This window comes from Chaetodon auriga, chromosome 14 (genome assembly GCF_051107435.1).
Source record: "Chaetodon auriga isolate fChaAug3 chromosome 14, fChaAug3.hap1, whole genome shotgun sequence".
NCBI lineage: Eukaryota > Metazoa > Chordata > Actinopteri > Chaetodontiformes > Chaetodontidae > Chaetodon > Chaetodon auriga.
Genome location: NC_135087.1, coordinates 667,501 through 695,474, shown reverse-complemented (window position 1 = coordinate 695,474; position 27,974 = coordinate 667,501). Strand labels below are relative to the sequence as shown.

Sequence of the window (27,974 nt, the reverse complement as noted above, 5' to 3'; positions counted from 1 at the left end):
CGTGTAGAATATAAATATTTATCCAAACATGCTGCTGTTGAACCATGACACTCACTGCCGACAGGGGGCGCTGCGCTCCGCGTCCTGGACTGAGTCTGGCTCCACACCAGGATTCTGCTGATAATGTTCAGAAATATGATCTCTCATGTGAACACGCAGCAGCCGCAGAGTGTGGAGGGTGTGGAGCTGCTGCTCCACATGATAAGCTGTTATATAAAGGCCTCGCTCTCTCTCTCACGCACACACACACACACACACTCTCTCTCTGCTCACATGTGCTGTAGTCGTCTCCTTTAGGTTTGTGTAACTGGCTGCGTTGTCGTCAGGATGCTGCTGGAGCTGCTGCTGTTCGGTCTCCTGCTGCTCGGAGCTTACGTTCTCCTCCATGTGGCTGTTCTCAGGCTGCCCAGATGTCAAAGTTCTGCAAAGCTCGACGGGAAAACCGCCATCGTGACCGGTGAGTAGACACATTGTTACACTTTCAAAGAGATTCACTTCTGCAGACTGACAACAGCTGAAAGTGACAGAAAACAGGGTTCGATGAGCGGAGACGAGTTTCTAAATGAGACGTGTGTCTGTCCTTCATGTCCAGAGGCTCGAAAACCCGTGATCCTCAAATCAGTTTATGTTAATGAGTCAAAGACTGCATTCAAGAGCATGTAGAGCCAGTTCAGGTCATTACAGACGTACACGCACGCACGCACGCACGCACGCACACACACACACACTCACTTGATGGCTTATACTGAAAGCTTTTTTCTTTTTGGTTTTTGTACCAACGTGTTTCTTGTGTTTCATCACAGAAAAAACACAATAAAGAAGCTCAAACTCCACAAATTTAAGTATTTAAAGGAAATTCAATAAAATGAACTAAACAGATGAATAAAACAAAGACATAAAAACTAATGCTGATGTTTGCACTTTATCCAAACTCCCTTCAGCCTCTGAAACTGTTCACGGGATCATCGCAGGACATCAGGGTTCATCTGGCATCAGGAATGTTCATATAAAACGTCACGTCAGTCCATCCAGTGGTCGTTGAGATATTTCAGTCTGGACCAAACTGGTAGACTGACAGACGGACAGAGACTGCCATCTGTAGAGAAATGTGGCTTCCATGACTAATAAAGACGTATTCCTCATGATTCTGTCCTTCGTCTCCAGGAGCAAACACCGGCATCGGTAAGACCACGGCAATGGACCTGGCCAGGAGGGGGGCGAGGGTGATCATGGCCTGCAGGGACAGACGGCGAGCTGAGGCCGCCATCCAGGAGATCATCCGGGTAAAGACGAATGTCTGTTTCTGACTGTTGGAGGTCACAGAAGCCCCAGAAATAAACCCCCTTTGTTCAAAGTTCTGTTCCATGACGTTCATTTATTGTTGGTGAGATAATTCAGTAAATAATGTCGGAAGTATGTCTGACTTTGCTTTGCTGCTCATCGTTATGCTGACGACACACTGTTATACATCCAGTTTAGTCTGCCTGTTTCTGTACATCAGCGTCAGTTTCAGGATGTTTGTTTTTAAAAAGCAGCAAAGAGGAGAAACACAAGTATTTCATGACCTGCTAGAAATCTGGAAAAGCAGCCAGTGACACAGGAAAGTGTCCTGTGAGTGTTGAATGTTTTCTGTTGTCCTCGTCATCAGGAGACAGGTAACAGCCAGGTGATCTTCATGCAGCTCGACCTGGCCAGTCTGCGGTCTGTTCGCTCCTTCGCTGATGACTTCCTCCGGTCCGAGTCCAGACTGGATCTGCTCATCAACAACGCCGGTCAGCCTTCTGTCCTCATGAGCTCATGTGCAGTAGATCAGTAGTCCCCAACCTTTACCCCGAGACACGTCTTCATCCAGACCACCCGTCAAAGCTGGATGTCATTTAACTCGACTGATCCCATAAAGGGGAATAATGTCATGAAGATGTTTTCATGCAGCTGAACTGTCAGTGTTTATGCTGGTTAGTTCAGCTGATTAACTGTTCTTACTTTTAGCAATCTAAATGATTGATCTTTTACTTTTTGCAAAATGTTTTAACCATTTATTTGTTACTTAGCTAACTGTTTCAACTGTTAATTCATTACTTTTACTTCTATTTCAACCGGTTTTATATCACTTTTACCCATCGGGACTTCTTTGCCTGTCTGCTGAACACCATTCATGCACTGTTCAAGTCAAAACACGACCAAACAACTGACCGTTCACAAAGCCAGACAGCTGGTCAGTGAGGTAGTCTATGATCCAGGATGCAGCGTCAGGGTGCGTTTGCATCGCTAGAAGCTTTGGGCCGTGGGACGTCCCGTCTTTGGCTCTGGACTGATGCAGGAGGTCCTTCACAGCCCAGCAGACGCTTTACGTATCCTGGGGTTGATGGTTACAGGCCCACTGGCTTCGTTCACTCAGGGCCTGGAGAGATTTCTGTCTGACTGGCGGGAAGGATGGGGCTGTGGGGGTTGTGAGGGATGGTCCAGTGTCATGGTTATGTATGGGCCTGGGTACTGAAGGGAGGGGGGCTGTCCTCTGAGGCTTGGGGTTTACTGAGAGTGGGTGGAAGCCATGTTCTTGATGGAAAGGAGAGCAGAGTTTCCATCAGAGGTGTGACTGGGGAAAGAGGTGATGGGTGGGGTCTGAGCACACTGGGGGGGTGTCACACTATTGAAAAAATCACACTGTTCTGTCAGACTTTGGCATCAGTCTGTCAGTTCAGCGTAGAGCCCGTTGATCCCTGTGTTAGAAGTATGATGAGGAAACATGTAAAATCAGACTGTTATGTCATTCTAACAAAAAGCCTGTTTGGCTGTTTCTAGTTTCAAGCCATTTTTTCCACATTCAGAGTGAGCAGAGAAAAGGCTTTTCAGCTGAGGACTCACTGATGTGTTCGGCAGATGTGCTCTGTTGGGTAATATTTGGCTTTAGTGGCTACGTTGTAAACCTCCCCAAGTCCAATAAAGGGCAGAACAGAGCTGCTAAGATGAAGCCTGAGTCTGATCCAGCATCCAGGACCAACACTGAAACAGTGAAACTTGTGCTAATTGTACACAGGTCTTTAAAACTGACGTAGCCTATAAACCACACAAAATAATGCAGCATCTCAATGACACCAGTGACACTGAGTTGATACCGTAGGTAGTAAGCTAGCAACATTTGCAGCTACATTCCTGACAGTTTTGGTCTTGTGGTTTTGAAAGGCTAAAAAAAGACGTTTTTGTACAGAATAAAATCAAATCAGACAACAGGTCAAAAACACTAAAAACAGATTCATTTATGCTGAACACGTCCATAAACCTAAGTACATGTTCAAACTGAGGCAGTTGGTTGAGATTTGAACTATTATTCGAGAAAAGCCTTTATTTCAAATTTCCGCCTTTTTCCCCTTGATGTTAATAGTCCTTTAGTCTTTGTGCTAAGCTAAGCTAAGCTAAGCACCACCTGGCCCTGTCTTTGACTGGTCAGCAGACCAGACTATCATCTGACTCTGCTGCTAACAAGAGGAGTTCTTAAAATTTTTTTTTTTTTCTTTCAGGTTCATTTTAGACCCATGGTTCTTATTGTTGTTGTTCCCTGTGTTTCTATCTTCAGGCCTGGTCAACAGCGGAACGACAGAGGAAGGCTTCGGGATGATCTTTGGCGTCAATCACTTGGGTCACTTCCTGTTGACGGAGTTGCTCCTGGACCGGCTGAAGGCAAGCGGGCCGAGCCGTGTGGTGACCGTGGCCTCCAAAGCGTACACGATGGGGAAGGTGGATTTCGACTGTCTGACGACTCACAGGGACTTGGGTTTGGGCAGCAGCGACTATCAGCTCTTCCTGAAGTACTGTCACAGCAAACTGTGCAACGTCCTCTTCACCTACGAGCTCGCCAAAAGGCTGCAGGGCACCAACGTCACCTGCTACAGCCTCCACCCTGGTCAGCAGACAACAGCCTGGTTTATTTCATTTTGATTGGGAAAAAAAATAAAAAATGAAATGTTCAAGATGGAAAAATGAAAAATTCTCAAGATAAGCTGAAGTGCTGTCACTTAAACTTTTTGGTTATTTTTCCTCTTTTCTGTCCAGGAGCCATAAAGACAGAAATCGGTCGTAACTCCAGCTTCTGGTGGAAGTTCTTCCTGACGCCCATCATCTTCCTTTTCTTCGTGGATGCCGAGTCCGGAGCTCAGACCACGCTCCACTGTGCCCTGCAGGAAGGCATCGAGCACCTCAGCGGCCACTACTTCACCCGGTGTGCGCCGCTGACGAGCATCGAGCCCAAGGCCAGAGACGACGCTGTGGCCAAGAAGCTGTGGGAGCTCAGCGAGAGTTTCTGCGGTCTGTCCTAAAACCAAGCCTGAAATCTGAGCTTTGTTTCAATCCCAGAGTATTTCTACAAACTCGGCATTTCATCATAATTATGAGACATTGAGAGATGATTACCGGGCAGGTCCACAGTTCTTTCTTTTAGCGAATGCTGCGCTCCTCCTTATAGCTGTGCGCTGCTTTGGTCATTCATTCAAGTTGAATCTAATCTAATCTTTTAACCTGAACATTTCACTCTCTGCAACAGCTGCATCATTTCAATAAATTACATCAGAAACGTAATCTGATTACAGCATGACAGCAGCACGAAGACTAGAACTCTGGGTGACGGTGGGGTCAGCAGGTCCGCCAGCGTCCCCGGCCTGCTGGCTAGCTCGCTAACTACCCCGCAGGCGCTAATGGAGCTTCTGAACCCCGTCACCATCACGGCTGAACATAATGTGCTATTGAACAGGGATGATCACAGCACTGAACACCTGCTCATGTGCGAAGTAACGGAAAATTAAATATGACCTATTTTGTGATGGAAATGTGAGGTTATGTAACTTATGAAAACAAGCTTTTACCATCAGGCGTCTGTTGATCATCCAGTGTGATTTCATGTGTGATGACGATTTGAAGTCAGTAAAGCTGTTTTAAAGAGTTTTAAATAAAGGAATAACGTTTCATCTCTCACTGGTTTCTGTCTTGTTGATTTTGTTCTTCTTACTGAAGCACTTTGTAATCTTAAAGAAAAATAAAAATAAACGTTGTCCTGCCGAACGTTTCTTTCTTCGTGGTTCATTCGGGTTTTATTTTGAAGGTTTGCACAGGAAGTTCAGTTTTAGCGTCTTTGTAGAGTTCGTGTTGAGTCAGTTGGTGAAAAGTCAGGCGGCAGCAGCAGTTTCAGTCGACTGTTAACGATGATTGATGGAGAATGCCAGCAGAACCGGTCGGACTGAACCCAGCTGTGACTCACCTGCCCGCCGCAGGCAGGTAGAACCGGTCCGACAGGTGAGCCCCACCGGGTGTTTAAAGACAGAAGTCAGCTCTTGAGTCAGTCAGTGATTCTCAGGTGGATCAGGCAGCTGTTTTAAACCATGTTTCACCTGCTGCTGCTGGCCGGTGTGCTTCTGGGAGGTTACTTCGTCCTCACACAGACTCTCTTCAAAAGATCCAAATGTAAAGGAAACGCACCGATGGCCGGAAAGACCGTCATCATCACAGGTGAGTCCGAGTGCCTGTGGAGGGGCGGGCTCCTCTTCCTCCTTCATTACGGATAAAAAACGTTTTAGGTGATCACAGAAGATAAACTACAAGCACAAACTGTTTATGTAAGATTTCTTAACGTGTCTGAATGATTGACAAAAAGAGAAAAGTCTTTTGGAAAAAATTATGAAAAAAACCCCGATTAATTAAAGGTTTAAATAATAAGAAGACATTAGTTTATTAACTGGGAGAACTAAAACAATCAGCCAATTAAACAGTTAGTCAATAGATAATCTGGTTAATCACAAAAACACCACCACCATCATCATCATCATCATCATCATCACCATCATCAGATCCTTCAGTGTCCCAGATTTTGTGCTATTCTCTCATTTTTAACATGAATAAATGTCGTCTTGAAGACCGTCTCCTCTGTTTCCATTAATGCTTTTACTCCAGACATTAGACACAACCCAAGTGTGAACGTGGAAAAAGACAATTGATAAATGATGATAAATGATGATCACTGATGTTATCAGACTTCTTAAGTCATTTTCTTAAAACAGAGATATTTGATATGAAGTCACTTTTCCATGTCCATATTTTCTGTATTAATATTGGTGCAAAAAAAATAAATAAATAAAACTGACTGAGTCTACGTCCATGCTAGCAGCTCTGGACACAGCTGAACTAAAGGCTGAAGGCATCACGCTGAGATGCTGATGTTTAGCAGATAGAATGTTTACCTTGTTCACCATCCTACTCTAGTTTATTAACATGCTAACATTTGCTAACTAACATAAAACCCAAAGTCCAGGTGAGGCTGATGGGAGCCTCATTAGTTCTGCAGGTATTTGGTCATAAGTTGAAGTGTTGGACACATTAAACTGTCGACCTGATGATGGAGGGTCAGACGATCACAGGTCATGACGATCCATCCAATCATTGTTGAGATGTTTCAGGCTGGATCAGAGTGGTGGATGACTGACCTGCAGCCCAGCATGCCTCACTCACAGCCTCGCCGCTAGCATGGCTAAAGCGTTTCTGTATTTTGTTTTGTTGTTGCTGACAGTTCGTGTTTTCTTACTGCAGGAGGAAACACCGGCATCGGTAAAGCCACGGCTCTGCACCTGGCCAGGAAGGGAGCCAGAGTCATCCTGGCCTGCCGAAACCGGGCCAAGGCTGAGGCCGCCATCGCAGATATACAACAGGTAGGGACGCAGAACAACAGGGACTGGAGTGAAACCAGATCAGATCAGATCTTATGCTGGATGCTCCTTTCAGGGTTTTAAAAATCGCCTGACTGTCCTGCACCGTGTGATTTCTTGTGAAGGAGGATTTGAGATGTTTCTGCTGTTTCTTCCACACTGAACCACAGGTTTGTTAAAGGAGGATTCTTCACTGGACAGTTTTATATCACACTTCAGGTCATAGAACTTGTACGATTATGTTTTCACTTCACGTCACAAAAAGAAATCAGACGTGGTTCAGAAACCAGGCTACGAAACCACAGACGTCCACAGGGAACACAGATGAGAGCTGGGTTTCGTTATCATCTTGATAACAATCCTTTGTGATCTCATCATTATGAGCTTTCTTCCTTGAAATTAGAAAATGTATTTTCTGTGATCACAAGAAAACATGAAAGTAAAAGTTGCTTCATGAGGAAACAGAACTTAAGTTTCGCTGTCAGGACGGATTCCACAGTGTTGCTCAAGGTTGGTCAGAATCTTCCCAGCACCCTGGACTACAATTTCCCAGGGAGGCTGAGCAGTGTAATGCCCAGTTAACTGGAGCAGACCGTCCAGTCCCCCTTTTTGAAAATGGGAACCTCCACCCGGTCTGCCACTCCACAGGTACGCTCCCCCACCTCCACAGGATACTGAAGAGGCTTGTCTTCAGCCCAACAATGTCCAGAGCCTTCAGCATCTCAGGGCGAATCTCCTCCACACACCTGACAGGTCTGCTCCCCAGCTGAGTGCAGCCTGAGCTGAGCACTGCTTTCCCTTCCCGAGTCCTCGAATGCTTTGCCAGAACTTCACTGACACCAACTGAAAATCCTTCTCGATAGCCTTCCCAAAGTCCTCCCACACCTGGGATTTGCTTCAACAACTTTCAGAACTACAGTCCTTCAGTAACACCTCCACCGTGTTGAGGTGGTGATTCTTTGGGGGTATATACAAAATCTAATTTTGTTTTCAACTTATCTTTTTTTGCAGGAAACAGGAAGTACTGACGTACTCTACATGCAGCTGGACCTGGCCAGTCTTGAGTCCGTCCGCTGCTTCGCTGAAACTTTCCTGAAAACTAAGTCCAGTCTGGATCTGCTCATCAACAATGCTGGTACACCAACACGCACACTGTTACATAGACGCCGTGATCTGAAACTGAACATGGCAACTTGAAGCTCTGATAGCTGCAAGTGTGAAATACTGTCCACTACTGTCTGCTGGGCTGACGTCCAAATGCCTCATGTCTCATTTTCTTCAATTATATAACAATTACTTTGACAGTATTTAATAACTACAACTTCACTGAGACGTTCACAGCATGCAAATGTCTCATTGGAGAGTTTTTGTACATTTTAAATCCTGCATTGTTTACTTCGATGTTATTTGCCGGCAGTCTTCTTCTTCTGCTCAGTCTTTGCACTGCTATGTGTTAGCGCCACCTATTGATCGGTGGAGTTGTGTGAAACCAATGGCAAGACTATAAAATCACATCACCTGCATGCATGTGCACAAGATGAACAAAGGCAAAGGCAAGCAGATACTCAGGTGCAGGCGTGCTCCAGATGCAGGTTTTTATCTTCACAGATAGCAGGAGACACTCATTTATCTTGACATGTGACAGAAAAAACGCTGAGGGAGAGAAGCTAGAAGAACACAGGTGTAACCCGGTGGACCTCTGGACTCTTCATAGGTGTTCTTTGACTGCAGACCTTCTCTGTGGTTATGTGTAGGCATCATGAAGGACTGTGTGGTGGTTTGGATAAGGTTCAAATTGAGATATAAGGAAACAAACTGATGAGGAAAGATTTTCTGATTGCAATTTTAATAGCAGAAAGAACTGCAGATAAGCCTGAAGCAGATCTTCAGATGTGAATCTCCGTCTGTCTGTAGGTCTGGTGGCTGACGGAAGGACCGAAGACGGTTTCGGCATCGAGTTTGGGGTGAACCATCTGGGTCACTTCCTGTTGACCTGCCTGCTGCTGGAGCGTCTGAAGGAGTCGGGGGGAGGACGAGTGGTCACTCTGTCCTCCATGGCTTACCGCTGGGGACACATCGACTTTGAGGTGAGCTTTTAAATCACTGTTCCAACATACAGATACACAGAAGTACATTTTGCACAGCACTTCAGCTGCTTTCTCTGCCCTCTGACTCACAGTCAGCTCCTCTCAGAGATAACACTTAACATACACTTCAGCTGCTTTCACTGCATCGTTTCAGCTGAACAGTGAGCACCGTTCAGTGCATTTTAGTTCATTTGTCCTTACAATTCAACTTCTTTCAGTGGTCTTGTGCTTTGCTCTCATCCTTCCAGTGTTTTCCTCAGTTTACTCAAGTACTGTACATGAGTTTGAGGGACGTATTCTTTACCACAGTATTTCCATTTATGCACTTACTCCACAACATTTCAGTTTCCTTTACTGTTTACTGCACTGCATTCATGTAACAGATGTAGTTAATCATACTTTTCAAATTAGCTCTTTGTGTTAAGCTTAAAAATCCAATTAAGAAACTGAAATAAATCAGTGTGTAGTTGTGTCTCGGAGTCTCTGAGCTGGTGAAGAGACTTTTCTCCTCTAAACTTCTCACATGGTTTCATTTCAATAACCGTTCAAATGATCCAATATATTACTAAAAATCAAAGGTTTTAGAAAAGTCCAGAAACTAAAAACAGATGTTTCAGATCTTTGTTTTTTCTCCGTTCCCATTAATCATCTCATGAACCCTCAGATTTACAACCCTGATTCCAAAATAGTTGTGTGAACCATCATTCAAACAGAATGTGCTCTTCTGCTGATGGAGCTCAGAAGAGAACATGTTCCTGTGCAAACCTTTAAAACCAGTTATACACAACTAATTCACAACCAGTCAATATCTACAAAGAACGGTACAGTTTAGCACTTTAAACATTAAATATCTTGTTCTGTATTCAGCTGAATGTAGATTGAATTGATTTGCACATCTTTGGATTCTGTTTTCATTTTTTACGCAGCGTTCCAACTTTTCTGGCATCAAGGTCGTATCTGGTGACTGTTTGCAGGTACCCGACCCTTACATTGGGCCCCGCTGGCCTAAACCAGCTCACAGTGTATGAAGTATTTAAAGTACCTCCACCTGCAGCAGCTCCACCAGTAACATACTGCTCTGACACTGAAGCTTTAGGACAAACAAACTGATGAAGTCACAGAATCAGAGATCAGACACAGGAGACGTTTTACTGCACACACAGTACTTTTACTGCATGAAGCTGAGAATACTTCTGTATGTTCACAATAAAATCATATCTTACAGTAACATGCAGCACCATCAGTACAATCAACCATTCAGCATCAGAACAGGTTGTTCAGGTGTTGTTTCAGGTGATGCATGATGTCGTTTAACTCACAAAGGGATCCCTTGAAACGAACATGCTCTCTGCTGAGAACGTTCCTCATGTGCAGCTCGAAGCTTCACATCACGGGACACATGATGTCGACACAGGCCATGTCATGTGACGTGGACTCTGAAATAATGCCTGTCACTCAGGTGATCCGAGTTAATGAAGTCATTGTGTTCTCAGGCTCTGACGGTGAACAAACACCTGGGCACCGGCAGGTACAGCTGGCAGTTCTTCCAGGCGTACTGCAACAGCAAACTGTGTAACGTGCTCTTTACCCACGAGCTCGCCAAGAGGCTGAAAGGAACCAACGTGACCTGCTACAGTGTCCATCCAGGTAATACAGACAGAATACCTTCATAGCCTACTGATGAGCTTTGCCAAACATGTTTTGAAGGAAAATGGAATTGGTGCCTGATTGTGATTTTCAGTTCAGGTGTGACACTGACAGCCTGAAGCTAACAGGGATCTGAATTAAGAATGAAGAATAGCTTCACAATGATCATCATCACTTAAGAAAGTGTCAACTAAAGCCAGACTTCCATCCAAATGTCGCACAAACTTTGCTCTTGAGTCCTGAGTGAAGAAAATCCTTCAAAATGTTTGTTTTTACACATATATACACATATTTTTACACTTTGTGATATTTCAACTTTCCATTCAGTTTTTTTTAATGCACAAACTGAACATTTGCATCAAAGTTTATTGCTAATGAAAAACCAAACAAAGAAGTCACAAACCCAAAGATATTGTTGGTTATTTTGAAGTTTACGATGACAAGCTTATTTCACGTTAGGCTTTTTTTGGAGATGTTTTAAATCCAACTATATTAAAGTAAAACACATTTCACATTCTGCACCAGAATTCCAGGCCATCATGATGGGAGATAAAATTTACTCTCTCTCTCTCTTTTTTATATATATATATATATATATATACACACACACACACACACACACACACACACACATACATCAGTTAAATAATTTAATAAAATGAACAAATTTCTGAGTTTTGTTTAAAAAAAAAAAAAAAAATTCACAGTTCTGTTGTCAAAAATATCTTCCTTCCATCCTGACCGCAGCATTCCTGACAGCTAAGGGTGGGGTCAAAGGTACAACAGACCACACCTGAGATTCTGGGTGTGGTCAGACGTGTCGGACTTGAATGCTTTGAACCATTCGATGTTTTTCTTCCAACACACACAAGTTAACTGTAAGCCAAGGTGTTGTGTTCTGCAGCCGTCTCTGTGTTCCCTCAGTTCAGTTTTGTCGTGCGTCTCTCGACCCTCCCCTGCAGGTGTCGTCCGGACCGAGCTGTCACGTCACGTCAGCCTGTGGCAGAAGGTTTTCATCGAGCCGGTGGCCCAGCTGCTGTTCCTGGACCCGGAGGCCGGAGCTCAGACCACACTGCACTGCTGCATGCAGGAGGGAATCGAACCTCTGAGTGGACGTTACTTCGCCTGCTGCGCCGTACAGGAAGTTTCCGCCCGGGCCCGAGACGACGCCGTGGCCCGGAAACTGTGGGAGGTCAGCGAGATGCTGTGTGGACTCTCTTGAGATGGAATGACCACAAAGGACTATTTGGGGTGGAACTCTGCCTCACTTCAAAGCTGTTTAGTCTGGTGTTTGTGTTAAGTTGGGCTCTATGTATTTACCAATGTAATAATATTAATACAAATACTTTGTACATGAACATGTAGTTCTGCTGTCTGGAATCTTTTAGTTACAGTTTCCTCTCATGTCAACAGTCTCACTTCCACAGTCGACCACTGTTGTTGTTTTAAGCCAGGAAATGTGAACCAGAAGCAGTTCATGGCTCCACAAACACGCTATTCCCAACATGCTGCGCTGCTGCCACCTGGTGGTTGCTGTCAGACTCATCAAGGTTCAAACTTTGGTCCAGTCTGCAAACAGATGGATGTCAACATCAAGAGTGATGGACCCTTTACAGCAGCTTCAGCACTGCTTGTCTTCAGGTGTTTGTCAGGTGTTTGAGTAGTCAAAGTGAACACTGCAGGTTAAAACCACGGCAAAACATACAGATGAGTCTGCAGACAGGTAGACGAGTTGCAGTCAGCTCAGAAAGGGCTGAACACTGCAAATGCTGAAGAAATGTCTCTGCGGTAACCTTGCTGGTTCAGTGTGCTTCACAGTAGAACCACACCTGCAGATACCAACAAGCAGGTCTCTGTACACGTCATAAGAAAAAGGTCAGAGAAAAAAATACATAGATATATTTACAGTATCAATGTTAAAAAAATGCAACACACAAACAGTTTTAAGATGCTCTAATGATGAGGGAGACTGTCACAGGTAACAGCAGAGGCTCAGCCAACAAAGGCCTCAGTTACAGTCTTGAAAATATCCGACGTGTTGTCGTCGTCAGCAAGAACTGATGTCACAACACAAGAAGTCTGGAGTCACGTGTTCTTCAGAGACTTTTTAGCACAACACTTCCACTTCTGGACCTGTTCTGGAGTGCTGGCATACAAGTAAAACATAATGAAGTACACATGCTTCTGTACAGCCCAGCATGATTTAGTGATGTTCAAAGGAAATTCAGTACATTTCAGATAAGCCACATAATGCTGTCTGTGTGTGTAAAGCAGCAACAACATACAAAATAAGTATACAAATCAAGTATTTCTCTAACTTGTGAATGATGCAAATTGTACAAAGAAATAAACAATGAATGAATTTACTCCCACTGAGGCTCAGCACATCTGTGTGGAATCAGCTTATGGAAAAAGCCACTGTGTCAGCATATTTATGTAGAGCAGTCTCTGATTCTCAACACTCAGAATACATGCAACACATGTTCAACCAGTAGGGGGAGCCAAAGCCAACCCTATGAAAGACGTTTGCATTTAGTTGAACTGTACCACCCCCCCCCCACCCCCCCACCCCCACCCCCACACACACACACAAAGGAGCAGCCATAATTTGAACTTTCTTCCCCTTCTTCTTAAATCTCTCTTTCAATCTAATTCAATTAATTTGCAGGTGGCGTCCCCCCCCCCCGGAGAACAGCTGGGGGCAGCACAGGCAGATTAAAATGTGGAAACGCTACCCGAATGAGTGGTATAAGATCTTCAGGCAGGAGGTCTCCTCTCTACTGTTGGAGCCCTTAACTGGACACTCCAGCATGCTAAAATCCCCCCCTCCTGGAAGGAAGCGGTCATATCTGTAATCCCCAAAGAAGGTAGAAATAAAGAGTACCGTGAGTCATACCGACCAATCTCTGTCCTTAATGTCGATTACAAATTATTTACTTCAATAATATCCAAAAGACTGGAATATTTACTAGCAGAGTTAATAGACGAGGACCAGGCAGGTTTCATAAAAGGCTGACAAAATATTAGAAGGATAATACAGTTAATAGATACAATTAACAAACAAAAAACAAGTGCAGTCTTAATTAGCCTTGACGCAGAGAAGGCCTGGCCCTTTCTTTTTTCTGTGTTGGAGAGGATGGGTTTCAGCAGTCAGTTTATTAAATGTATCCAAACCCTCTATGATGAGCCAACTGCCAGAATTAAGATCAATGGCACCTTAACAGATAGTTTTACACTATATAGAGGCACCCGGCAGGGATGCTGTCTGAGCCCCGCTCTACTTGCTCTTTTCATAGAGCCGTTGGCCCAGGAAATTAGACAGAATGACGAACTTAAAGGAATTACAATAGCACAAGAAGAACATGAAATAGGATTATTTGCCGACGATATTATCACATGCTTAAAGAACCCAGACTCAACTCTTCCTAAACTTCTGTCAGTTTTGGATAATTTTGGCCTGAAGTCTGGTTACAAACTTAATATAAATAAAACACAGGTTCTGTGTATGAACTACACACCGACCAGCTTTATCAGACAGAAATATAAATTAAAATGGGACTTGGGAAGCATAAAATATCTTGGAGTCTTCATTACACAAGACCTGAGTAAACTATAAAAATAAATTATAATAAAATTAACGACAACATACAGAAAGACCTGTCAAAATGGTTATCAATAACGTTAGATTTCAGCTCAAGAATTGAGGCAATAAAACTGAATATACTACCCAGACTGCTGTACCTATTCCTCTCTTTACCAGTTCGAATTCCAGACTCCCATTTTATGGCATGGGATAAGCAAATATCACGATTTGTTTGGGGAAGCAAAAGGCCCAGAGTCAAATTCAAAACACTTCAACTAGAGAAACAAAGGGGAGGCCTTGCACTGTCCAACTTAAGAGAACATTTTTATGCTGCTCAGTTGAAATACATGGTATGTTGGTGTTCTCCAGAATATTATGCCAAATGGAAGAAAATAGAACTCAGAGCAGAAATCTACCTCAGGCCAGGCTAGGAGACAAGCACTACAGACACCAGGAAGGCGACAACTTTACTGTTTCTGAAACACTAAAAACCTGGACGGATATAGTTAGAAAATATAAACTTGAAGGAGACTGTAGGTTATTGCTATGGCCATTGCAGACAACTCTTTTCATACCAGGACAAACTGACAAAACCTTTACAACATGGATAGATAGAGGTATTACAGCCACATGCACACTGACAGAAGAGAATATTTTTAAGCCTTTTGAGAGGCCAGTGAAATGTCCTGAGGTGACATTTTGATTAATGTTTATGGTTGAAGAAATTAATGTGCTTCCTGTCTGACCCGTGCTTCCTGTCTGAGTCTTTGCAGAACATGGACTACAGACCAAGTCTGCAACTGCAGCCTTCGTCGTCCGAACTCACCCTCCGGCCGTCGCCGGATGCATTGAGGCTGGCTCAAGCCTACCGCAGGCAAGTGCCGGCTGCAGCCTATCCGGTGAAGATGCCTGAGAGGGTGAGGGAGGAGGCGAAGGCTCGCATCCTCCAGACCGGAGGAGACCCTGCGTGCTGGCAGCTGGTGCTCAGCGAGAGTGAGCTCCAATTTGGGGTCAAACGTTCAAGTGGCTGCTCAGCCACGATGCCGGCTATGCCTGCAGCCTGCTGGCGTCCCACCAAAAGGAGCGGGAAGTTTCTTCCTGTGGGTGCCCTACAGGATGTGGGCATACAAGCTGGTGTGCCCCACCTGTGGGCACAAGCTGAGCGGCGCCGGCCTGTACAAGACCATCCGGAGGGTCTTGGACATAAACGGCTGGTACTTCATGGGCACGGAGTACCTGGAGTGCTGCTCCTGTCACAGGAAGTACGTGGCATGGGCGCAGGACATCTTGGAGCAGCTGGACCCGGCACACCGGGAGCGCTTTCCAGCTGTTCTCACGTACAAATAAGCAGAGCATAAGGACACTTGTCACTGAGACTTATCATTTGACAGCTCAATTTTTGTTGATCTTTGTTTGCCTCTTGCCTCCCTCCATCCTCAAAACACAGGCTGGCCTGCGATAAGACGGTGATTGGGATGCTGAAGGAGCGCACCTTGGGCAATGGTGCGTCTCGCCTCTACACCGTTCTGTTGGAGCAGCACACCAGAGAGTGGATGGTCAGGTCGATGACCTACCTCTCTGTGGTCCGCAAGCTTCGCGCACCAGGTGCAGCGCTGCAGGGGCAGGTGTCCATCCCGCCCATGCACCCGGTCCCCAGCATTCCCTGGCTGCTGTCAGTGTATGTGAGGGAGGCCCTCCCTCGGCTGGCGGAGACCAAAGCCAGAGTCACGTCCATCTTTGGGGACATCTTAAAGATGCACTCCACAAAGAAGGCAAGCTTTTGTCATTGTTCTGCGTACATGATAGCGAGCGTGATAATGTCATGTGATTGCTGCTGTTGTTGTTTTGATTGTGTCATGTGTCTTTCTTTTCCTGTACAGATGTCCAAGATGATTGCGGGAGACGCCGCCGGCTCAGCTGCCTGGGTCACCAACGTGGCCAACGAGCACAGGCAGGTGCTCATGTCTGTCCTCACTGACTCAGAGGGGGACGGACTGTTGCCCATGGCAGCTGGGCTGATGCGGTGGTACAGAGACACTGGAAAAACCCCTCCTCAGGTTTTATACGTGGACCGGGACTGCTGTGCCATCACCGGACAGTGCAAGGTACAGCACCGCGTGTCAACTGAAAACACACTCTTTCATTCCTGCTTGGACAGCAGCAGCAGATTATAAAGACGTGTTACATTCTCTCATCAGGTCGGCGCCATGTTCGGTGAGTGGGAGCAGCTGGTGGTGCGTCTGGACGTGTGGCACCTCATGCGACGCTTCGCTAGGGGTGTCACCACCGACAGTCACCAGCTGTATGGCCGCTTCATGGCGAGGCTGTCGTACACCATTTTTGAGTGGGACCGCAGCGACGTGGACAGGCTGACAGAGGCCAAGCAGTCCGAGGAGGGGAGGGACGCCAGAATTGAGCTGTCCGCCAGGGAGCTCGCCCGTCACTGCCGCCGTCGCAGCCGAGGCCAGCAGGAAACGGAGCGGCTCATCCAGGAGTTTTTGGACTCCTTCTGGGAGGCAGTGGACACCACAGGCGTTGGGCTCATCGACCACCCCAGGATGGAGGAGATCTGGAGCATCCAGCATCGTCACCTCCACTGCAACCAGGACCGACCAGGAGTGGAGCTCTACACGAAGACGGGGGAGGTGACCCGGGGCGGGGTAAAAACTCCCCGTCTTCCGCTGCGCCAGAGGCTCCACATCCCTGGAGTCATTCCATCTCCACCAGTGCCACTTCATTCCAGGTGAGCTATGATGTTGTTGTTGTTGTTGTTGTTTGATTTGGTTTTCTTCTGTTACTTTTCAAATTAAGTGATGGTCAGAGTACAAATATACACAAGTTTGTTCAGCTTTAGGTGTGTGTGTGGGAGTGTGTGGGCAGGGCTCGAGACTGCGACCAAAGTGGTCGCATATGCAACCTTTTTTTCAGAGTTTGCGAGTAAGAATTTCACCTGGTCGCGTTCGTGCGAGCGCATCAGTTTTATGGCTCCGTGTTAGACATCGTGGTTGAGCAGCAGGTGAAAAAAAAAAAAAAAGTACTGCTTTCAACCACAATGGCTGACACAGTACCCATGGTTGCGGTACGAAGGGGGAACTACGTTGTGTGTCTGGTGTCGACAGTGTGGCCTGTCTGTTGCAGGCAACACTAAATTTGTTACGGGGTCGACACAATTTTAGCTGGAAACTGTGAAGTTACACAACGACAGCATAAAACACAAAACCTGTCGGGACCAATGCATCACCCCAAACACTGAGCCCCTCCCGACTTTTTTTCAGCGGATGGATGAGAGTAATCGCTCAACAGAAGAGAACAAAATGGTCATTAAGTTTAGCACTGCCTATAACATAGAAAGAGGAACTCCCGTTCACACAATTCAAATCCCAGATCGCACTGATGAAAAAAAACCGGCTGAATGTGAACCAACCTATGCCAATGACAAGGCATGTGCCCAGTTCATAGGAAAATCATGTGCTGGTGCGACCAACTGAGAAAGTTGGTCGCACCAGTGCTACCTAGGCATGGTACGGTTTATGTGGACAAACCGAACCGTACGCTTTGCTTCTCACGGCACGGGGCATGTGTAAACCGTACGGTGTCCACGGTTTAAGTTTTTTTGGTGACCAGACGTTCGACGTGCGCATTGTAGCCCGTATGTTACCACGTGGTTATCATTCGCGCCAAAGAAGCGAAACCAAAGCAAGGAGGAGCAGCGTGTACAAACATGGCAAGTGGAAGTGAGGAAGGCGGGCCGCCTAGGCCGGACATAGAGGATGCACTAGGGATGGGGCGGTTAATGAAACCGAGCCGAACCGTTCGGGTCGACCTTCCCGGTTCGGTGCGCGTGCGTGCCGTTCGAATCATACTCGCGCGCAACTTTGGGTGTGTTGCGGGAAATCAGTTTTAGAGGAGGTGCGAACATGGCGAGCGGAGAAGACTCGGAGCTAGAGGATGCGCCAGCAGCGTTATATAGGTCTGGTGTGTGGGAGCATTTTGCATTCAGGGTGACCTATGAAGGCGGTAAGAAAGTTGTGGATAAAAGTGCCACAGTGTGCAAGTACTGTGCAACGCGTATCGCTTACGCTAACGGAAACACATCTAACATGTTGGCTCAACTGCGGAGACATCATCCCAGTGTGACCGTTGACAGCGCAAGAAGGAGGGGCGGGGAGCCGGGCAGAGAGCCGGGCAGGGCTGCACAACTTCTCCTCCCCGCGGCTTTTAAACAAACGTACACAGACGAGTCAGACAGGGCGAAGGGCATAACGAAAGCACTGGGGTGTTTCATCGCCAAAGATATGCAACCTTATGCCGTGGTTGAGGGTGCGGGATTTCAGTGCATGATAAGGCACTCGAGCCACGATATAAAATCCCCTCCCGCAAACACTTCAGCTGCACGGTAATTCCCGCACTTTATGAAGAGGTCCGACGGGGAATTGTGAAAGAGTTGTCTGACACAGCCTATGTTGCTCTTACTACGGATGGATGGACATCCAGGGCAACTGGATTATTTATTGTATTTTGTTTTGTTACTTTAGATAACACAGTGACACTTTAAGTTTGATTAAAAAAAACAAAGAAACAGACTCCAGCCTTATTTCTTTGATTGTATTTCAAACACTGCACTTCAATTTTCGAGTGGAAAATACTTAGCTTTTCATGAACCACTAATAGTCCATACGGAGTTGAAACATGTTACATGTTAGAAGAAACATGTTATTTTTGTGTTGATTTCAAAGGGACCTAAGTCTGATAGAGCCTATGCTTTACTTTATGTTGATGGTATATAATGTGAGTTGTAAAAACAGTAAAGTTAAATTCTTTCATAAGCACCAAGCGTCAGAGTTGTGAGAGCCGTTTTGGCGAAGCGTTTTATTTTAGATAGAGATATTGTTTTCCAAATAAATGAAAAGCATGTTGGAACTAGCAATATCTCCTCTCTTTCAGTGCCAGAATCTCACTTACCTTTAACCCAAGACCGTCACAATGATGTATCAAATGTCAGACTGCCTCATTCTTTCAGTTTTAACATTACTATACAAGACATAATTGATTTTTGAAACAATCAATGTACACCGAACCGAACCGAAAACTGTGACCACAAAACCGTGATACGAACCGAACCGCGGATTTTGTGAACCGTTCCACCCCTAGTGCTACCAGTGGAAAAGTTAGTGTAGAGCCCTGGTGGGTGTGTGTGCGTGCATGCGTGTCTTCAGCTCATGCTTCCCATCCCTGTCTTTCCTGTCACAGGCACGTCTGCTAGCGCCCTCCACTTCCAGGTATACCTGCTGGATGGCCTGGTGAGGTGGAACGAAAACCGCCTAGGGCAGCAGTGGAGGTCAGGCAGGGGACGACTGCTGTGCTACAGCGCCCAGCTGCAGCACAGCTTCAACCAGCTCACCCAAGAGATCCTGGGTCTGACGCTGGTTGAAAATTACACCCAGCCTGGGGAGTACACAGGTAAGCTGTCAGGGAAGAGCTCATTTGTGCAGGCTGGCAGGCAACAACATGCCGAACTCAGTCACCGCATCTTTTTTTTTGCACGCTTTGTTCAGGGGAGCTCATCGGGGTGGAGTAACTGTACTCCCAGACAGCAGAGCACCTCTGCATGGTGGTTCAGTGCCTTATGACAAATCATGGAAAAGGCACAAAGACATAACGGAGGCAGTGGTATCATATAGATAAAGACATGCTCCCGCTGAGCACTGTGGAGAAGACAGCTTATAAAAATCTCACGTGCTTGACTCTGTCATTTGTACTTATTGTCTTCTTTAAAAAGTAGGAAAAAAATCATAAAAAATCGTAAATCGAGTTTCTTGTGAAAAAATCTGAGATTTTATTTTTAGGCCATATCACCCAGCCCTAAGTGAAGGAGAGCAGAGTACAGCAGGAGGAGAGCCGAGTGAAGGAGCAGGAGAGCAGAGTGAAGGAGCAGGAGAACCGAGTGAAGGAGCAGGAGAGCAGAGTGAAGGAGCAGGAGGAGAGCAGAGTGAAGGAGCAGGAGAACCGAGTGAAGGAGCAGGAGAGCGAGGGAAGGAGCAGGAGAACCGAGGGAAGGAGCAGGAGAGCGAGGGAAGGAGCAGGAGAGCGAGGGAAGGAGCAGGAGAACCGAGTGAAGGAGCAGGAGAGCGAGGGAAGGAGCAGGAGAGCAAGTGAAGGAGCAGGAGAACCAAGTGAAGGAGCAGGAGAACCGAGTGATGGTGCAGCCTCTGAGACTTAGAGCTCTTCTAGAAAAAACCCAGAAAAATTAATTGTTCTGAGCCTGGGCCCCATCAAGAAATTATTAATTGTTCTTATTTTTATTTATTCAATTTTATTGTTTTATTTATTTATTTTTTACTTTTTTATCTTTACATTCAGCCTTTAAAAAGCAATTTTCAACTGGCCATTCAATAAATAGGTTGTAAAAGTAAACTCTGCAGTCAAGTGTCATTTGTTTACGCTGTCACGGTGACAGCAGCACAAAGAAAACCCTGCTGCAGGCCTGAGTGGTGGCTTAAGACAAGGAGGCCTGGATCTGCAACATTTACACCAGCATTAAATAAAAATGCTCGTGCAGTGAAATCAGTACTCACGAATCCTGCTGATGTTCGGTTTGATGAAGGGAAACTGGACACCTGGCAGCAGGTGGAGCAAACAGCAGCAGGTAAAACAGCAGCGACAATCCACAGTTCACCAGCAAGAAGGAAACCGCTCTCCATCGTGGCCCAAAGGACTTTCTGGTCCTCTCTCTTTCTCACAGTCACAAATGTCCGTCTCCTGAATCAGATAAATCAGATAAATAATGAGTCCATTCAGTATTTCATGGCGAACTAGCGCTAACGTATTTTAACCAACTGCTCCACATGCAAAGCTAACAGTCCTAAACAGGGCGGTTTTTGGCGGCGCTCCCAGGCAGTAGTCGGCCCCGACCGTTCACTTCAAAGAGCTTTAGGAGCCGTTTCGTTCGCGACCGCCATATCACTAATTCCTCTACCTGATCCACTGTTCTTAAAAAAAGCGGCGCAACTTGGTGGGCGTTATTCTGCTAATTTCTCTGCGTGAGAAATACAAAGTGTGGTGTGTGAGCGTGTGAACGGGCTGAAATGCGTGAGTGTCACGCCCGATGCGTGAGACTTGAGAGCCCTGGCTAAAGCAAAGCAAATGGCTAATAGGCTAACAGGCTAATGCTAACAGCTACTTGCCATTAACAGCACACCTCGATTTTTATGCTACATTTAGTCACAGCAACACGCACAAGCTTGTTTTTACCTCCTGTAGATCACCAAAGTCCACACCTGAAGGAAAACTGGTCGTCAGCCTTCTCATTCCCTCCATAACGATTCGCGTCTGCCTCCCTGCGACTACACAGTACCAGCGCCTCACGGCAAAGCCTCGCCCCCTTCTCTAGGAGTGTAATCAGATTGGCTGCTCGTTTATCATCTTCCAATGACGATAAAGAAACACGAAGATTGACTGCTAAATTGCAAGGTTGTCTGGCTGATTACGGCGCTGACTCATGTACATATAAAACAAACTGTGATCAAACATTTTGTTATATATTTGCACATTTTTAACAAATGTATATGCTTTTAACTTACACTTTAACCATATTCACACATGTTTACCCATATATGAATGTTTTAAACTATATTTAAATGTTTTTAAACTTTTAAAAATAATTTAAATTTCATCTTTGAATGAAATTTAGCCATGGCTACAGAGGCACAGACACAAGTACAGACACAAATCACTCTGCATTTATTTATGCATTGTCATTTCATGACTTATGAGAGTTTCAATCCCACAATAATCACTCTGGACAGAAAGCAGAGCCTCCTCTGGCTTCTTGTTGGCACTTAATGTATATGGATATTTCATAATACGAACATTTTCCAACAAAACAGAACAGAACAGAACAAAGAAAGAAACCTATGGGGAGCACCAGGAACACAGGGAAAGACAAAACACCAGGAGACACCAGAGATCTTCAGGGATACAGCCATTAAAGAACGATGATGAGTGTAACCATGTAACTTCAGTGCACATGTGCTGTATTATGTCAGTAACTGCTGAGAAAACCTGAGACACTGTATTCAGTGCTCCTCAGTGAACGTCCCACGTTGACGTCCAGTCAGACGCCTGGTAGTCCAGCAGTTAAGATTAGCTGTCTTTAACAGCTCCAGACAGACTGTTAGATTTAGTCAGGACAGATTCTCAGAGACAATGGTGGCCATCTTGGATCAAGCCAGATTCTCATTTCTATCTCATCATGTGATGAAGCTGAGACGATGCTAACGTCCATCTTCTGAACCCTCTTCAGCTTAAGAGATGCTTCCTGAAAGCATCGTAACTGTGAGACATGACGGCAGGTTATCGAGTGAGTCGAGTCACTGAAGCTGCAGGAACCGAAAACTACGAGTTTCTCTGGAGATTTTATGGTTTTAGTCATTTCTAGTCTCGTATGAACACCGATGTTCACATGTCACATCTGCAGTAAAATGAGCAATGAAGTTAAAAATTAAAAACAAATCTAGACTGGACCGTTCCTCTGATGCTTTCTGTCATCTTCATCCTCCTCTCCCTCTTCATCTCTGACATCTTCATCTGTTCCAGCTGAAACTTTCCTGCTGGGAAATTTTCACTTTCCGTGTCTCTTCTTGTCTTGTCATTTGTGGTGCACACGTCGTTTTTCACGTTTATATGCAGCAGGTCTGAGATGAGCTTCGTGTGATGTTCAGGTTCACGTCACCCTGGAACATGAATTCTAAAGCTGTTGACGGTTTACTGCGCATTAAGCTTCACTTTGATATTGAACATTTCCAGTTTAAAACATTTCTCCGTGTCACTGACACTTTGTGATGCTTCTATTCCTAACAGATCCAGTCCAAAACACACAGCTTCTAACAGCTACGACGTAACCTGTGCGTCATCCATCCTGTGCGTCATGGTGACAGTAATAATCCACGACAGCTGAGGGGATTGAACAGTGATCATTTAGCTGAACTAACGCAGCTCGTTTACAGAAATGAACTCCAGGCCAAGTTTAAAGTTAGACACGGTTTTATTGTGGTTCAGTGATAATCATCATTCTGAAGTGAAGAACTTGTTTTCTAGCTGAAAAGACGTCTGCGGCAGGAAAACACCTCACACATGAAGTCACTCTCTAAAAACACGTCAAACTCTTTCACTTTGTTTTTCTGTTTTCACAAAATGCTCCAGAGAGAAAAGTCACGACAGGAAAAGATTCACGTTCAACACGAAGAGTAGATATGAAGGAACACGAGGCGACACGACACTGAACAACATGAACGACAGTCCACTCAGACTGAGTGAAGGGGGGTCAGGTGAGGTTCACCTGCTCTCCTCAGTGGGTCATTTTCCCCTCAGTGTGGACTACAGACACAAAGAGAGCCTGAAAACGTTCTGCAAATTGACTTCTGGAGGTTTATTGTGGATCATCAGAGATAAGGATCTCCTCAGGAAGTGAAGTCACACTGAATTAACTCTGATTCTGGACTCCTCCTCCTTCAGTATCTCTGCCTGCCTTCTACTCTCTGGCGCCCCCTGAGGAGGTTCATGTAACTACAGTTGCAGATGGAACGATGGATTACTGAGGAGCACAGTGAACGTTTGACCCCTGACCTCCCCTGTGACGTTGATCCTGTCTGAATGTGGTTTTAACCGTCTTCTCCTCTGGAGATAACAGCACATCTATCCAGCGTAGGGAAACCTGAGGAGCGCGGCCTGTCCGGGGCCGAGCCGCAGGTTCGTCAGGTCCACGCTGGAGTCCGCCGGCAGGACGCTGCTGTTGGTGCTGAGCACGACGGCGGCCTGCCGAGGCAGCGCGGCGCCGCTCAGCTGCAGCGCTGTCGCCTCCTCCGCCCAGTTGAAGGCGGCCAGGTAACGCTGGCTCTGATCCCAGACCCGCAGGTACGCCAGCGAGGAGGAGGAGTTAGAGAGGAGGAGGAAGTCTCCGAACAGCAGGGAGCGCTCTTTACCACGAAGCTCGCTCAGACTGCGGAAGAAACTGCGACACGACAGACGCTCTGCCCGCTCCTCCTGTACAGAGTACATCATCACAACACAGTACTGCGACTGATATTACTACTACTACTACTGCTGCTGGTACTACTGCTGTAGTAGTACTTCAGCTGTTGGAAATACACTACTTGCGCTACTTGTATCACTTTCAGTCAGTGTTCATGTTACTCCACAGATTTTCGTTCACTCTGCGTATAAATAAAACATTCTAATGTGCAGTAACATGCAGTATCTACGTGTTTTGTTGATGATGTGTTTGTTTACCTGCAGAGTCCCATTAAGCTCCTCATCAGAGTCCCAAAGCATCCTGGGAAACTTGGTGCCCTTTGACAGAGACAATAAATGATTGTTAAATGATTTTATGATTAATGATTTAATGATTGTTGGAAATGATTGACACGGCGGGGAAATGAAGTTAGTGTGATGAACGCGTCCTGAAGGCTCATCAGTAGGCGGCTTGTGGTCGAGCTCTTTCCAGGCCTGTTTGCTGTGCTTCTTACTGTGCTTACATGCAGTGGTGGAATGTAACTAAGTACGTTTACTCAAGTACAATTTTGCCATACTTTTAACTTTATGCTACTTTATACTCCTACTCGTTACATCCCAGATAAGAATACTGTACTTTTTACTCCACTACAGTTTCTGAGGATTCACAGCCAGGTGACCCTTGGCCCGCCCCCCAGCATCCTCACCTCGTCCATCAGGCCGATCTCGTCTCCATAGTTGAAGACGGGCGTCCCGGGCAGCGTGAGCAGCAGCAGCTGGTGCAGTTTGACCAGAGCCGGGCCCACCAGTGACGCCAGGTGACCCTCGGCTCGCCCCCCCAGGCTCCAGGCCAACTTGGTCTGGCTTTGGGACGAATACAAGAGCTGGACAGACTCAGCGTGCTCGGCGGCGTCGGCGTAGCCCGGACGGAGGACCCTGGAAATCAGCAGGTCGACGCCGGTGGAGGAGAGGAGGGCGGACACATCTTCAGCTGAGGAACGGTCCGTGACGCCGATCAGGACTCTGGAAAACACAGCCCGTGTCAGCCCGATTCAATCAAAACTTTACACAGTTTGAGTACTTTACAAACACGGTGACACGGTCAAGACAAGAAAAGCCTGACGTCCGTCCACTTCCTCCAGCCACTTCCTGTGAAGAGCCTGAGTTAACAGGATTAACTGGGTGAACAGGATTAGAGGATAAAGTGACGACTGCACCTCAAAGGCAAAGCCAGAGGACTCCGTTTGTCTGACTGTTCAGTGAAACGTGATTCTGCGAGGCTTCAGCTGAAGATGCGTGAACATGTTTGAGGCAGCACAGTAAAGAGGCTCACTTCATTTCAGACATTTTGGTGACAATGTCTCAAAGAGAATCTCCCAAACTGTCCTGGAAGAACATCACGACAGAGTCGCAGATTAAACATGGAGGCAGACTTCAATGGTTCACTGGTTTATCTTGTTCTTGGAAGGTTTTACTCTTCATGTGAGTTTAATCCCTCAGTGCTTTGTTTTCGTGTCATTTTGAGAGAAGAATCTGATTCTGGACCAGTCAGGAACAGGATGTTTGCTGGTTTCTTTCTGTCTCAGAGAGTTTTAAAAACTTGTGTTTTGGAGGAGGTGTGACATGGATCAGCTGTAGACCTGGTCCCTGGGACACTCCGATTCCTCACCTCTTCTTGGAATGCTTGTCTGTCCCGTTCTGGACGATGGCTCGGATGTCGGTCCACAGAGACGGAACCACGCCGGCCACCCGCTCCACCCCCGACAACTGCACGCCATCCACGGCTTCATCCAACCAGAACACCAGAGCAGACTGACGAGACAGAGACAGACAGACAGAGAGACAGAGAGAGACAGAGAGACAGACAGACAGAGAGACAGAGACAGACAGAGAGACAGACAGACAGAGAGACAGAGAGAGACAGAGAGACAGACAGACAGAGAGACAGAGACAGAGACAGACAGACAGACAGACAGAGAGACAGAGACAGACAGAGAGACAGACAGACAGAGAGACAGAGACAGAGACAGACAGACAGACAGACAGAGAGACAGAGAGAGACAGAGAGACAGACAGACAGAGAGACAGAGAGACAGAGACAGACAGACAGACAGACAGAGAGACAGACAGACAGAGAGAGACAGAGAGACAGAGACAGACAGAGAGACAGAGAGAGACAGAGACAGACAGACAGACAGACAGACAGAGAGACAGAGACAGACAGAGAGACAGAGAGAGACAGACAGACAGAGAGACAGACAGACAGACAGACAGAGAGACAGAGAGACAGAGAGAGACAGAGAGACAGACAGACAGAGAGACAGAGACAGACAGAGAGACAGAGAGAGACAGAGAGACAGAGAGACAGAGACAGACAGACAGACAGACAGACAGACAGAGAGAGACAGACAGACAGACAGACAGAGAGACAGAGACAGACAGAGAGACAGACAGACAGACAGACAGACAGAGAGAGAGACAGAGACAGACAGACAGACAGACAGACAGACAGAGAATGGAATGTAAAACTGTCTCACGTCTGTCTTCTCTGAGTTAAAACTGAGACAGACTGAGATTTTTGAGTCTTCTGCAGAAATTTGTCTCTAGATGTCTGAAAGTTTCTTGAACTCCTCTGCACCGACCGTCACTGCTGACTGTGTCTCCAGAGGTCAAATCAGCTGCTTACCTACGATAACTGACTTCCTGTTCCTTCCTGCTGAACACCTGGACGCACCTGTCGCTCTCGCCTCACACAGCGTCTCTATGTGAGACTTCCAGCCGTACTGTACTGCATACTCTACTGTATGTACTGCGTTCTGAGTGTTCACCTTCAGTCTCTCAGCCACGTTGGTCACACTGATGTTGGAGAACCAGGGTCCAGATGATCCCTGGTAGTTTGGAGTCAGATCCAGAACCACAGAAATACCTGCAGAAACAGATAAAACTAAACTAAACGGACGTGTGTGAGATGCACAGATGAGAAGTAAAAATACATTTATTCCAGCTCAGTACTTAAATACAGTATCTGTGAAGTTCTGGGTCTGTTGTTGAGCCTTTCTCCATTTTTGCTGAATGTTTTGAAGGAAAAAAACTGATTTGACAAAAGAGAACTGAAGGACGGGACTTCACATTTCTGCCTCAAAGCTCATAAATATTCATAGAATCTATGACTGAAGTGACTTTTCAAGATGAAACCAGAGAAAATGTGATGAACTGAGAAATGTCATTTCTACATGGACACCATCAGAAGCAAAGAGCAGGATTTTTACAGACTGACTGGTTCTGTGATAAAGAACAAAGAAACGCTCCTCAGGATAACCTCACACTGACATTACAGCTTCATTATGGTTAGACGAGACCTGTGAAGACCTGTGAATGCAACACCTTTCATTTAAAACTGACTGCTTCTGTTTAATCTGTAGAAAGATCAAAATCAGGGATTTGACCTTTGATTCAAATTTAAGCTCATCTTAAAACTAATTAATGCAAAAAAGTAAGAGAATACCTTTAATGTCATGAACTGAATTAACAGAACAAAACCATGAATGAATAACTTTTAATTGTAAATGTGAATGCAAGAAGTTTAGTCATTCAGTCGATTGAATGACACTTTAATCACCCTGAAAATCATGACAAATATCTTCCTAAAGTCCTCAAATATCAGAGAGAATCAGCCCCTAAAAAGCCCATGAACCCTTAATGTTTGAGCCGTAATTACTCTCGATGTGTATTTTCAGGAATATTTCGACTCACCCTTCTTATGAGCAGCCTGGACGAGGCCTCTAAACTGCTCCAGGGTTCCGGTCTCGGGGGAAATCTCCTCGAACCTCAGGTTCACAGCTTCGTCTGCCGGGGCGACGTGGATCGGTCCAACCACCAGACCTCTGACCTTCAGCTGAGACAGGCTGTCCACCTTCTGCTCCAGGCCTGAGGGGAGGAGGACACATCAGACTCCTGCTGTCC

At 46.0% G+C, this 27,974-nt stretch overlaps 3 protein-coding genes across 3 annotated transcripts in view; 2 read left to right on the top strand and 1 right to left on the bottom strand.

Annotated features, from left to right (window-relative positions):
* The first annotated feature begins 154 nt into the window (after window positions 1–154).
* LOC143331242 (dehydrogenase/reductase SDR family member 13-like) lies at window positions 155–4,965 on the top strand. Its single transcript, XM_076747926.1, has 5 exons — window positions 155–457; window positions 1,165–1,283; window positions 1,649–1,772; window positions 3,575–3,901; window positions 4,051–4,965. Exons 1-5 carry the CDS (start codon window positions 328–330, stop codon window positions 4,311–4,313), a joined length of 963 nt encoding a protein of 320 aa, XP_076604041.1. The 5' UTR covers window positions 155–327; the 3' UTR covers window positions 4,314–4,965.
* A 195-nt stretch (window positions 4,966–5,160) lies between these two features.
* Window positions 5,161–11,704, top strand: LOC143331244 (dehydrogenase/reductase SDR family member 13-like). The gene is made up of 6 exons (XM_076747927.1): window positions 5,161–5,496; window positions 6,571–6,689; window positions 7,698–7,821; window positions 8,601–8,773; window positions 10,267–10,420; window positions 11,383–11,704. The coding sequence occupies exons 1-6, from the start codon at window positions 5,370–5,372 to the stop codon at window positions 11,640–11,642; spliced, it is 957 nt and encodes a 318-aa protein (XP_076604042.1). The 5' UTR covers window positions 5,161–5,369; the 3' UTR covers window positions 11,643–11,704.
* An 11,323-nt stretch (window positions 11,705–23,027) lies between these two features.
* The window catches only part of LOC143331666 (amino acid transporter heavy chain SLC3A2-like), a 7,510-nt gene continuing 2,563 nt past the window's right edge, over window positions 23,028–27,974 (bottom strand). The window contains exons 3-8 of the mRNA XM_076748769.1: window positions 27,765–27,938; window positions 26,840–26,937; window positions 25,681–25,823; window positions 24,719–25,034; window positions 24,291–24,350; window positions 23,028–24,044 (exon numbers count right to left, since the gene is read on the bottom strand). Coding sequence (XP_076604884.1) covers window positions 23,697–24,044; window positions 24,291–24,350; window positions 24,719–25,034; window positions 25,681–25,823; window positions 26,840–26,937; window positions 27,765–27,938 — 1,139 coding nt within the window. The 3' untranslated portion in view covers window positions 23,028–23,696. The remainder of the gene's footprint in view (window positions 24,045–24,290; window positions 24,351–24,718; window positions 25,035–25,680; window positions 25,824–26,839; window positions 26,938–27,764; window positions 27,939–27,974) is intronic.

What these genes read in the sequence shown, in the direction of transcription:
- LOC143331244 (XM_076747927.1), top strand. Translation starts at nt 5,370, where the DNA reads ATGTTTCACCTGCTGCTGCTGGCCGGTGTGCTTCTGGGAGGTTACTTC. An exon ending in AAAGACCGTCATCATCACAG is followed by an intron (nt 5,497 to 6,570) that starts GTGAGTCCGAGT and finishes TTCTTACTGCAG; the next exon opens with GAGGAAACACCGGCATCGGT. An exon ending in CCATCGCAGATATACAACAG is followed by an intron (nt 6,690 to 7,697) that starts GTAGGGACGCAG and finishes CTTTTTTTGCAG; the next exon opens with GAAACAGGAAGTACTGACGT.
- LOC143331242 (XM_076747926.1), top strand. Translation starts at nt 328, where the DNA reads ATGCTGCTGGAGCTGCTGCTGTTCGGTCTCCTGCTGCTCGGAGCTTAC. An exon ending in GAAAACCGCCATCGTGACCG is followed by an intron (nt 458 to 1,164) that starts GTGAGTAGACAC and finishes CTTCGTCTCCAG; the next exon opens with GAGCAAACACCGGCATCGGT. An exon ending in TCTGCTCATCAACAACGCCG is followed by an intron (nt 1,773 to 3,574) that starts GTCAGCCTTCTG and finishes TTCTATCTTCAG; the next exon opens with GCCTGGTCAACAGCGGAACG.